General features: G+C 39.7%; 1 protein-coding gene across 3 annotated transcripts in view; it reads left to right on the top strand.

Annotated features, from left to right (window-relative positions):
* The window catches only part of FGFR2 (fibroblast growth factor receptor 2), an 85,642-nt gene extending 72,658 nt beyond the window's left edge, over nucleotides 1–12,984 (top strand). For all 3 annotated transcript variants that reach the window (XM_056352140.1, XM_056352141.1, XM_056352139.1), the window contains 5 exons: nucleotides 2,998–3,120; nucleotides 4,484–4,554; nucleotides 6,365–6,502; nucleotides 7,297–7,402; nucleotides 11,136–12,984. In XM_056352140.1, the coding sequence (XP_056208115.1) occupies nucleotides 2,998–3,120; nucleotides 4,484–4,554; nucleotides 6,365–6,502; nucleotides 7,297–7,402; nucleotides 11,136–11,300 (603 nt within the window). In that variant the 3' untranslated portion in view covers nucleotides 11,301–12,984. The remainder of the gene's footprint in view (nucleotides 1–2,997; nucleotides 3,121–4,483; nucleotides 4,555–6,364; nucleotides 6,503–7,296; nucleotides 7,403–11,135) is intronic.
* Nucleotides 12,985–13,071: the final 87 nt, after the last annotated feature.

The following is a 13,071-nucleotide window of genomic DNA, read 5'->3' as shown; positions in this document are numbered from 1 at the left end:
GCAAAAATTGTGAACAGAAGAGGCAGAAATAAATGGAGTGAATTAGTCCCTTAAGTTATGCGCTTTACTTAAAACTGGTGTTTGTTAGGAGAGCAAACTTGTTGAAAGAATTTATTTATCCTATCATCTCCCTGGACACCAATTTCTTCAAAAATATTTTTTTTTAACCTGTAATTTGATTAAATTATACTTACGAAACCTTAAATAGCCCTGCATAACTAACTTTGTAAACATACTGGGGCTTGGTGGACAAGCAATCATGAATATCCTGCGTGGTGTTTGGACCCAATGACTAAACCAAAGCACTAGATATTGATGATATGTACTTCCTGCAAGGTGTGGAGTGGTTACTGGGATTTATACCAGTTTCCAGTTGTGTCTACACCCAAGTATGGAGCTGTTTTGAACTGAAGACCAGAGCTGAGTGTAAACCTCCATTGTTGCTGCTTGGAGTCATGACTTTTTTAATTGCTTTTCTGCACTTGTAGATGTGGGGGAGGAGGGGGAATCTAGATCTAATTTTTTTTTTATTCATTTGTTTTGAAACAGTAATTCATAGTATAGTAGTAGGGTGGACAGAGTGACATGCATGACACCCAGGGAAAAACCTTCTAATGGAGTAAGCACGAGTATTGTATTAGGTAAAGCACCTTAGGATATCTCTTTCTAAGATTAATGAAACATTTGCCTGGCAATGAGCCATGTCCCAAGAAAATAGAACTGTTGTAAAAGGAAAAAAAGAAATCTTTTGATTGGCAAATCTTGAGAACAAGCGTCCGCCTGAGAAGCTCTGAAGTGCTGTTGTAGGACACTGCCAAGAAGGTGTGCGCTCGCACAGATGCACACGTCAGAACCATTTCATGCTTGCTGCTGCAGCTCCTTTGCAGAAACACTTGATCAGCACTGTGCAGGGCTTGACAGTATGTGAGGCATTGCACAAGGCACAGGAAAAACAAAGGCAGCACATAGTAAAACTGTGCATTCCGGTTCTTCAGATATCCCACCATTTCTGTTTGTATTTCACTAGTTCTCTTCCCCTTAGGGATCCATTTACTAGGCTGGAATAATAAGAGAGCTGGTCTTCTCACGGTATTTTCATCATTCAGGAACTGTGAGGAGGCCAGTGTTCTTGTTATTTCAGTCCAATAAATGGCTCACTGAGACTTCAAAAAAGCAACAAATAATAATATGTAAAGATAGCATTTGGGTGCCTGCTCTTTGCCTTACAAGCAATTGTACGTAGAAACAATATCCCGTTTCTAAAGTTGGGTCGATGCTTTTTAAAATTCTCTTGACGTGTTCTCTCCAACCTTCCAGTACTGTGCAAGAACCACAGGGGAGCTCCAGGTACAGACACTGGCGCGGACTGTTGCAAAGAGACAGCAAATCATGAGGGCCAGAGGGTCAGCTATGAAACCTGTCAGATATGGAGATCAATAGTGGCACCATTCTGAAGAGTCTCAGTTACAAAAAGCAGGGTATGAAAAAGCAGGAATATACTGACAGAAGATGCCAGGGTTTGAATCACTTGGTGTATATTCACCCGGAGGTGTTACATGCCATTTGAGATGCTCTGTGGTAGCCCCAGCTGGCTGTTCTGGAAAGGCATGAGTCTGCTGTACATCCTTGTGTCATCCCTGGTAGTCTCATCAAGATACCTGAGCTATCCTAGCGTATCTCAGGTGACATTACGAACTAGTACTAGGGTGATTGAATGGAGTTCCCAGTGTCTCAGAGGCAGTTCTCCTCCTAGGGTTTGAGAACGGGGACAGGAACAACTACTATGTTGTTTCTGCTACCGTAGCGTTGCTGATGCTGAATTAGAAGACCGATTTGATGCTGAAAGAATGTACCGTTGCCTGGTCCTGTGCGCTTGAAGGCGTTGCTGGAGCAGGTGTTTCCTGGCAGTTCCCCATGGCTAACCCAGTGAGGAGCAGAAGCTCCATAGGCTCGTTTTACCCATGCAGGACAAGAGATCTCAGCAAATTGCTGGGGCAAGTTATAATGGAAGAAAGAAATTGGCTGTTGTAGAGTGTTTTGTAGTGGTTCAGTCCAGCATGTCTATGCACATGCTGAAATAAAGAGTACAGCGTAAAGAGTAATCCAATATTGAGGAGGGGGGGGGGGGAAAGTCAATATTTAACTTGAAAAGAAGTAGAATACCCTGGGGGGACGCTGAATGCAACGTTTCTTACCATGCCCCTGCGGCCACCTTGTATCAACCGTAATAAGGCTGCTTAAACACAGGAATAATATCCAGAGCAGTCACAACATCCTTTCCATGTCAAGAATCAGTTGCAAGTTTTCAGTGTAATGCTGACATGAAGGAAAAATCTCTGAGGAGGTAACATGTAGTTTCAGTATCAAAGCTGTTTTAAAAGCAAACAGCCATGCCCAGTTTGTTTTGGTGGGTTTTTTTTCCTTTTCTTTTCATAATTGAATTGTTATACTCTCATGGTTGAAGTAAATACACACGCCCTAGACACATAGTTTAGAATTATATACTGTGGCTATATCTCATATTAAGATCTTTTCCCTTAAAAGCAGCTGCACTGATCCAGCCTGTCAGGTTTTAGCTCTGGTGAGATGATAGAATTTTAGGGAAGCAACATAATAAAATGTTCATTAACAGTACTTGTAATGAAAGTGCTGCAATACCTGTACCTACCTGGGCACGCGTCATGGAGAGTGAATCACAAAGAGCTTGGCACAGTTTGGGTCGCCGCCCAAGCTTTCAGTCTTAGCAAAAGGTAAGACTTGAATAAACCAGACTTTTCTAAGAGGCTTCTTAGGGCCGTTGTTCAACTTGGAAACACCAGCTGAGGGGATGGATTGCAGTAATTAAGACCATCATATCTCACAGGCTTGTAGTAAATGTGTGGCTTTCCCACCTTGTGATTTAGGTTAAAATCCATAAAGGAGACTTAGTTGTAGCGTACAAGTGATTTCACTTTTACAGCAGTTTATTTCAGTGGGCCTTTTTTCTTTTCTTTCCAGTGTATCCATCGAGACTTGGCTGCAAGAAATGTTTTGGTAACTGAAAATAATGTCATGAAAATAGCAGACTTCGGTTTAGCCAGAGACATCAACAATATAGATTATTATAAAAAGACTACTAATGTAAGTGAATGGTTTTCTTATCTCTGGAAACAAGTGTTTCTTTCAACGATTCGCTTCAAAACTATGGTTGTAAACTTAATGGGCTTCTTGTACAGCAGCCTCACTTTTCATCGCAGACAGAAAACAGGGATCAAGGACATAGCATTTCTGTACCCTCTTACAGTGACAGTTAGTCAGAAAGATAACCAAAGAGGCTGTATATTCTGTGATTTATTAAGAAATGCTAAAATCCAAGAGTTGTTTTCTGTGTGTCTCTGGCTTCACTTCACTTCAAGTAAACGGAAATATTCCTGTCAATTCCAGCTCATTTTCTACCAAGCCTAGGATCTTGAAAAACACTGTCTAAACAGTGCTAGCAATACCCATAATAAACGTCCTGGTTACATGTGGTATGGCACGTGCAGCTTTACGCCTTTTGCTTGTACTTGGCTTGTTATGTACAAGTTGTAGCTGTAGTGTCAAAGTGGGGCTAGAAAAAAAGGATTTTTTTACTCCCCGCTCTGTCACCATTTTGCTGTTTAACCTGTACCAAATCAAGAAGATAAAAGGTTTCAGGTGTTGTTATTAATGCCTAGTTTGCACAGTTTACATCTCCTTCTCAGGGGATCTCTCAAGATCCTGATGAACTACACTTGGGTCTTGATGGGAACTTTGCAGAACTCATTCAGTTCTACGGACTTTAATATTTGGCGTTAATGTTGGTTATTTTTAACAGTCAAGTTAAGTGGCTTATCTGTGAAAATAAAGCACTAAGTGATTAATGGCATTTTAATGGTAATAATCTGCCTGCTTCCAAGAGACAGAGCAACCAGGTCTGGGTACATCAGTGCTGAAGGGAATTAAACCTTCTCCATATCAGCTTTTGCGTGATCCCTGGGCTCTGGGCGGAGCGGGTGTTGTGTGCAAAGCGACAGACAGTTGTGACTGTGAGCTTTGGGTCACTGCAAAAGATGGAACAAACCCCCAGAATTCTGGGGTTTAGTCATCAACTTATTTTTGCAGTCAGGCCTGTTTTACAGAGGATTATTGATTGGGTTTTTTTGTCCTTAAAGAGACATCATGGATTGATCTTTTAATTTTGAACAGCTTATCCTATAGTTCTCCTAGCAAGCAGTCTGAGCACTTTTTGGGAGCCCTCAATTATTTTATCTTTGATGTGTATATCCATTTTTCTTAATGGTCTCCCTGCTTTAGCCCATTTTGTTATTATTTTCCTTGAAAATTTTAAAGGTAAATCATGTGCTGGTTTGCATTAGCAGGCTGTTTTCTGAGAATTGATTAATCTTGTAAAATATTGGCGTTGAAATCATCCTGTAAGTTGCTACCATCTTCATTTTTCTTTCATTCCCCTCCAAACTTACAGGGACGGCTTCCAGTAAAGTGGATGGCTCCAGAAGCTCTGTTTGACAGAGTTTACACGCATCAAAGTGATGTGTAAGTGGCCTTATTTGAATTGGGTTTGGGGGGGTGGGAAGGGAGGTTATAAAGTTTGGGATATTTTGAAAGTATTTTAGTGTTGTCCTTTACCTTTAAGCATTTTCATTCTGTTTCACATATTAATAGATGGAACAGGACTTGCCCTTAGAAAGTGAGGATTTTATGGTAGACTGCTAACCAGTGCTCTGTTACTAATCTGCCCAGCTTCAAAGCACATGAAAGGTGGAAAATGCTAACCTACTTCTGTCAGTGCGGAAGTTTCCCCCCTTGAATTTATTTACGGATGTGCAGCTACAAAGAGTCTATCTAATTTGCTTGGCTTTTGACATACTCTGGACTTCCTTCAGTTAGTTTTTTTTTTTTAAAAAAAAAAAAAAAGAAAGAGGGAGAGAAAAGAAAGAAAGAAAAGAAAGTTCCTGAAAACTTCTTAAAAAATTTGTGCTAAGATTAGGTATAATAAAACATAGGCTGGAAAAGTTTTGTCTGATTTTTAGAAGTGGTGTTGCTGCCCAGCAGTACTTCACATGTAGTGGGAAATCATTGGACTCTGACACTTAGAAATGCTTTAATGTGTGCAGAGAGTTGCTCGCTGATGCAACCGCTCAAGATTTATTCTGCTTCCTATTACAGTTTCCTAGGCCCATCTACAGTGCTCGTGTGCATTGTGCTTGAAGGAGACGTGTATTTCTGATGCAATGCAGATGAAGATCTTACGGTTTTTATTTCTCCTAGAGAAGCTCTTAACTGTAAAGGGCTGGATGCTTCCCAGCACAGGTGTAAAAGGTTATGCATGTCAGTGCAGGGTTACAAGGAAAAAGGGCAGGGTGGAGAAAATAAGAGATAACTCGTCTTTCTTTAACCTCGGTGCACTTCCCGAGGTGCTCTCTCCTTAAGAAAAGCATTTACTGAGGCTTTTCCTGCGACCTTTACATAATTTACAAAGGAAACTGTATACCCAGGTTAAGGGTGGATCAAACTTTAGTTTTAAAATAGCATCTTTGCACAATATTTAAGCGAATGTGAAGTAAACCCCTGGTTCGGGACTGAAAGTCAGTCCGAGCTCCTCAGCAGCCAGGGAGCACGAGGATTTCAGTGTTGGAACTTGGAGACTCTTGGCCCCACGGTGGCTTTGAAGACGGCTAAAGATAATATTATTGTAAGTTTGTGCAAACAGTTTACTAAAATACACTGCTGCAGAGCTAGGAGAGCTGCAGAGGAGCTCGGGAGCCAGTGCAAGCTGTGTGCTGTTGCTCACCTGGCAAAGCCACCTGCCAAAGAGCCTTAGGTTGCCAGCAAGGTGTGATGAGCAGCCTCTGGGACGGGGTGGCAAGCAGGCAGGAGAATTGGCTTAAAATTATACTCCTTCATTTCCTAACAAAAATGAATAATATTATTAATAATAAAAAAAAGGTAGAAGAGCAGAATGATGGAAAATAGTTTTGTTTTGAACAATTTGCTTTTTCCAAAATATTCCTCCACGTCGTTGCAATCCAGCTGTGAGTGTTGTGTAAATAATAAAGCTGTGAAGACACAGTTCTGTGCAGTAGCCCTGGGAACTCAGGTGCTCGGAGCACACCAGGCGAAGGGAAAGAGTACGCCTGAGAACATGCTCAGTCCCTATGCTATATGCCGCCTGTGCATCTGATGCATCTCACAGATTGGTGTCCTGCTCAGGGTGGTTGGAGTTGGGCAGATGGCGATTTAAGCATCTCCAAGGAGGGGTTGGCAATCATTGCATCTGCCTTAGACACATCTCTCTTCAGCAGTAAGGTAGATCTACTAATGCTGTTTTCTTTTTGATTTGTAGTTGGTCATTTGGTGTGTTAATGTGGGAGATCTTCACGTTAGGAGGATCACCCTACCCAGGAATCCCAGTGGAGGAACTTTTTAAGCTGCTTAAAGAAGGGCACCGAATGGATAAACCTGCCAACTGCACCAATGAACTGTAAGGACCCTTATTTGCTGTACCAGGATCGAAGGGCACAAATCGTGCTGAATTCACATGGTTAATGATACCCCCGGCAGAATCAAACACTTTCAGAATCGCTCAACCCTAAAATTATGGAGATGTGTGTGTGTGTATAGATATGTTAAAGAAAAGGTATGAAAAGGTCTTCAGGAAACATTTGCAGAGGTTACTTCTTTACACACCCTGCTGTGATCCCGTTGGAAAAAGAAGAGATCATCTACAAGCCAGTCTTCATCAGTGTTTTTACACCCGTATTTGTTTTCTTTTAATCTCATTAATATGACAATCCCTAAATGGCAGACATACCACTAATCACATGTAAGTTACGTCAGGCTGGTTTTGTACACAGCAAAACACATCTGGGAACTTCTGCACTAACACAGCATTATATCCTGGTGATGAGGGGAGAGTGTTTTCCCTTTCTGGTATTTCAGTATAGCCCTCAACTATTTTTAATGTTTTTTTCCCCACTTTAAATTTCTTCACAAAGACCGCAATCCCTAACATGCAAAAATATTTAAGGATATCTAATTTAATACCATTGAAATTCCTGGGACAGAAGGCTATGATCAGGTCCACAGATACAGGAGTAGAAATGCACCTTTGAGCGAAGGGGGCATTGCACAGTTTTGGGGGAGTCGGTGGCGCGTTTGTAGGGCTGTGGGTGCTTGCAGCTTTACTTGTGATGAAGGACATCGACTGTGTATGAAAAGGCTTACGAGAAGGACGCGTGATTTTAATTAAGCCAAGAAAATGTGTGTTTCTTACAGGTATATGATGATGAGAGATTGCTGGCATGCTGTGCCTTCACAGAGACCGACTTTTAAACAGTTGGTAGAAGACTTGGATCGGATTCTCACTCTCACAACTAATGAGGTAGGTAAATTGTTTCCCTCCATAAGCTGTTGATCAGGACAAATGGTTCAGGAGACAGATGGAATTTATTCAATTATGAAATCCTGCTCAAATTCTTTTCATGTTCTGTTTGTCGTTGTCCTCTGAGGTTACACGGAGCTAAACTATGTGTCCTATGGAATCCTCGGTTTCTTCCCATTAGGCCTTGATTTATGTAACTAAACAGAAACACATCTTTAAAGTGCTTTTGTTTATTCCTCATTGCATCTTTTGATGATTTTAGCATAGCGGTATTGAGGGACTACACGCAGCAGGTTGAGAGGCAATGTTTACATTTCAATGTGAATTTCATAGGAAGGAGGGATGTAGAGTTCATGGTGATTTTCATTTATCGACTCAGTTTGATTCCCAGCCGTGATATCTAGGTCAGAAGAGGAGAAATTGTCAATGGTAGATTTCAGATTATATATCTGAGAGTGAATTAGGTTCACTGAAATAGCTCTCTGTGGAGGGAATGAGGGCCCACAGGGAACGCATGAACAGCCATCCAATTATCCAAAGGTCCTGCCTCACACTGCTTCAGGTTCAGATATATGAATGCAAAAAGGTTTTATTTCAAGAGCATTCTTTCAGAGGTCTGAGATATTATTAGTTTTACCAAGGAGCACACTGATTAGGCTATTCACACAGGAATCGGTTATCACTAAATCATCCGTACCTTTGAGGAGGATCACAAGTGATGGAAATGTCTTTTGGTGGAAACTTCTTTTGAGAGAAAATGCTTGGTGTTCCAGAAATATTTTACAAATTCCAATCATTTTTGAAAAATGATAAGTATAATGGGAGGAAAAAAAAAAAAGAACAAACACACAGGAAAGTTGCAACAACTTTTTTTGGCCTTTCCAAAAAGAAATTTTCCAGATTTGCTGTTGGCTTCTTTATAAGGAAGGGGGGAAAGGTAGATAAAAAAAAAAAAAAAAAAAAAGATTTGGGTTGCTTTATATGGGTCCTCAGTATTACTTATTAGTTTTTCAGAATTGTCAGAGAAATAAAAAAATGGATGATTAAGCAGCTTTAGGAAGGCCTGTATGCAATAGAGATGACAGGAGAACCTGAGTAAAGAGACGCCGTTTTTTATGATCATCATTTGCCCAGTAGATCCGATTGAAAAAGATTCTGTGGCTTCAGTAGCAACTATAAATCTATATGGATTCTCTTGTTAAGGCCTACTCAAAAAGTGGCACCTTCAGGAATGGCTCAGGGATGGGGAATATGCACTCCCTGCGGAGTCGGTAACGCCACTCTGTGTACTGTTACCATTTTCCCCTCATCCAGTACTGACTGCATCTTTTCCTGCCTAATTCCTATGATTTCACAAGACTGGTTGGAGGTGGGCTGGCTGCCACTGCGCAGTACTGGGTGGCTTGGACTGGATATGCATTTGCAAATTCAAGAGGAAGGTTCTGGGCTGCAATTCTAAGCCTGGGAAAGGATATTGCTTTCTTTTTGTGTGCACGTTTAACCATCTTTCCTTCCCAATTCTGTACTGCTCATGGACCTGGAATGATCTCAAAGGTAACCTGAAAAGGCCTTTAGGCTTGTGTAAATTACTTCAGGCTAGAATCATAGAAAAAACGGCTGGAAAAAGCTCAGGAACACATCCAGTCCATCCAATCAGCCTACAGCAGGATCCACTATACGTTAGTCATTCCTGACAGATGTTTATGTAATTTGTCCTTACAAGATCTCCACTGCTGTATCTCCGCATCACCCCTTGACAGTCTATTGCTTTGTTTTATTAGCCTCGCTTTTTCCTAAGTTTTTCCTAATCTGTGGCTTTCAGCATAAGATATTGCTTTTGTTTTCTTTAGCCTGGACATAGAAAGGAAATTATTTCACTTGTCTTTGCACACATTTTACATTCCTGAAAACTTGTCATGTTCTCACTCAGTGTCTTCTGAGAACTCCCGTGTGTCCCGTTTTCCTCCGTAGCTTTTAAGACCTCTGATTTTGTGTAATCTGCACAGTATTCCTGAAGTGCAGGGCCTTCAGTGTGACAATGCTTCTACTAATCCTCTCCGCAGTGGCACTTTCCCCCCAGCATGACTCTGTTGGTACAGGGACAGCTTAGTTTACCTAACAGCTCAAAGAATTGCTAGGGCAGCCAGTGGTAACTTCTTCTGCATTTGTGCAAGTAATTATTTCTGCTTAAATCTAATGTCTTGTTCTTCTGCATGCTGAATCATCACGTGTTGGGGTTTTTTATGGATGCTTTGTTTCTTGGGTTGGGTTTTTTTTTGTTGTTGTTTTTCCCCCAGAATGACCCTATTTCCCACGTTTCCCAAAGTAGCGTGGAATGTTTCCCTGAGCCATGAGAGCAGAAGTCACCAAGGCAGTCTCATGGCTTGTTATATCAACACCAGGAACCAACCTGGTACTGGAAACTTTTTATGCCCCTTGACATGGCTCTGGCCTTAGGTATTGGATAAGGAGGCTGGAGAGGGGGTAAGGGTCCCACCTTCACTACTGGATTCATAACTGAATTGCATCAAGTCTTTTGATGCGATGAGCCATGCCTGATATCCCATGCAAAGTCCCTGTTCCTTCAAATATTGGAATACTTCTTCTATCTGTCTGAAAAGTGGCTGATTACTTCTGGTCATGCAGGGCTGGTTTGCTAATAAATAAATACATGTCAAGATTGCCCTCATTAATTTTTTAAAAGCTTAGGCAGAAGATAGGCAGCAGTCATGGATCCAAACTGCCTTCTCTTGCTGCCTGCTGTATTTGTTGGCATTTTAAAAAACTTGGATTCCACACCCCTACCCCCTTTCAAAATTGTGACCATTTTTTAACAATAATATGGTAATGATTGAATGTCTGACTTCAAAAATGATATTAACTGAAGAACTAAATTACCCCAAACCTAAGCACGGCAGCATAAAATACTGACTGAGGTGGAAGACTTGTGTCTTCAGTATGATCATAACTTGTGGTTTAGCAAATGAAGAGATTGCATTTAAATGAATGCAGCTGCCTTTAGAAGTTGAAAGAGAAGGAACATTTCAAGGGAAAAAAATAACTTTATTCTCTTGCCAAAACTGTTGTTTCTAGCAAAAGAGCCTTAACCCCAAACTTGGATTCAGCAGATATTACTTCCTTTTTTAATGACTGCTTTGGTCACAGCTACTCTGGGACACACACACACACCCCCCAATATGTAGTGTAAAAATCCCAAATATAGTGAATTTAATTTTGTTTTCCTATCAGTGCTTTTTTGCACATATGCCACTGCATGTTTAAACACAAATTTAATATCACAGTATATAAAACAGATATTCAAAGTGACCAAAGGAATATAAAGTTGGAAGTATCTTTCCCTCTCCAAATCATTACCATGTGCTAAAGAAAAATGGTTCTATTTAGGATGAAATTTCATTTTTATCATTGTGAGTGAAAAAGTCCTCTTTTGATGTGGTTGGCATGTTTATTTCCACTGACGCGGCTAATGCTGGTGATGTTGGACTTCAGAAAAGTACCCTGTTATTGGTTGGGTTTTCTTTCTCTATTGAAGCTCTTTGTTTTATGATATATTTAAGCAACAGGCACTTTTGAATGCAATTGCACTACAGAAATGTCATTTTTAAGCTGTTCTTTTACCCACTGAGTGATCAAGGCAAATCAAAGCAGTGGTGACATGTTCTTGTCAGTTTTATTTGCTGTCTGAAACTGCAGTTTCTTTCTTTTGTCATAGGAGTATCTGGACCTCAGTGGACCTCTGGAACAGTATTCACCTAGTTACCCTGACACGAGGAGTTCGTGTTCTTCAGGTGATGACTCTGTTTTTTCTCCCGATCCAATGCCTTACGAACCTTGTCTTCCCAAGTACCAACACATGAATGGAAGTGTTAAAACATGAAAAGAAATCATACAGAGGAATAAAGAACCAAGAACATCAAGCTACCTACCGTATACAAAACAAAATCTTTTCTCCAGGACCTTAATGTTTCTGCTTGTACATATGAAATATGGAAAAAAAGAAGAAAAAGGAAAAAAAAAAAAAAACCCAAACCAAAACTTGGAGGAAAGCAGTCAGAACCTACATAGAGAATCTCATGATTTGCAGCTTTTGAATATTCCCAACAAAGAAGAATGTTTATGAGCTGTGTCTAGATACCCATTGCTATCGATTTCCTGACTCTTGTAAGCTGCAACAGACTTGGTTTGTACAATGGACCAGTTGGACTTGAGGCAAACTCTGGGTCTGCCTTTCTTGTTTATTTTGTAATATTTGGAGAAAATATATGTTGGCACACACTTACAGAGCACAAATGCAGTATATAGGTGCTGGATGTATGTAAATATATTCAAAATATGTATAAATATATATTATATATATTTACAATGAATTATTTTTTGTATTGATTTAAAAATGGATGTCCCAATCCACCTAGCAAATTAGTCTCTTTTTTAACAGCTATTTGCTAAATGCTGTTCTTACACAGAATTTCTTAATTTTCACCATCCAAAGGTGGAAAATACTTTGCTTTCAGGGAAAATGGTATATCATTAATTTATTAACTAATTGGTAATGTACAAAACAGTTAATCGTTTATAGGGTTGTTGTGTTTTTGTAATTTAAATGGCATTTCTATGCAGGCAGCACAGAGGACTAGTAGATATATTGCTCAGACTTTACTAGTTTTCAGATCTTTAAAAAAAGAAATATTTACAGTATATAACTAATTTTGGGAAATTAAACTTTTGATTTATTTGTGTTTAAAACCTGCAGTGTCAGATGATTATTCTTAGCAAAACCAAATCCTTTAACGTGAAAGTCTTTTATTCTCAATACCTGTCACTTTAACAGTTCAACTCTTTAGCAAGATTTCCCATGGCCAAACTCCAGAAACATTCCACACACAAAAGAAACAAAAAAACAAAAAGAAATTTTTAAAGATTCCTAAAGTAAGGAAAGACATGAATTTGTCTATAACCATAGCAGAACATACTGCTCTAAAAGGAGCTGAGCTTCTACCCCAAGTTGCACATGCATCAAATTAACTACAATTCTCTTCCCTGAGTTGGATAATGGGTTCCAGATATTTTGGCCTGGATCTTTTGCCTTTTAGACTGACCCTCTATTGTAACTTAAGTTAAAAAGAGAGAAGTTGTTTATAATGACAATTTGCCATAGGAATATCAGCATCTTTTTAAGGGATTAATTCATGTTGACTCCAGTATTTCCTTCTGATCCATTCCATAACAGTAGGTATAGCACTGGCCTCTGCTAAAATATCACTGTTGTTTGTATCTTTTATACGGAAGTCTTGTGTTTTTACATTTAGAACACTCACACTGATATGGCCATGCAATATGAATGCAAATTACACTGTTTTATGTGGTGGTGTGGTTATTGTTTTTGGTTTTGTTTTTTTTTTTATTTGTTTTGGGGTTTTTTTTGGGGGGGGGGGTGTTTTTGTTTTTTACAAATTGGGTTAAAAGACTTAAAATCTGTTAACTTTTGTACTGACAATAAAATGTTTCTACAGATATTAATGTTAAAATTGCAAAATAAATGTCATGCAGCTTATTTTTCCTAATCCTTTGTGTCATACAAAATGGTTTCCTGAACATCAAGTGATGGAACACATCCAGAAATGCTTCCTTTTGACTTTATCGTAGATCCT

Source organism: Falco biarmicus, chromosome 9 (genome assembly GCF_023638135.1).
Source record: "Falco biarmicus isolate bFalBia1 chromosome 9, bFalBia1.pri, whole genome shotgun sequence".
NCBI classification, from domain to species: Eukaryota; Metazoa; Chordata; class Aves; order Falconiformes; family Falconidae; genus Falco; species Falco biarmicus.
This window is presented reverse-complemented; position numbering and strand designations above follow the sequence as displayed.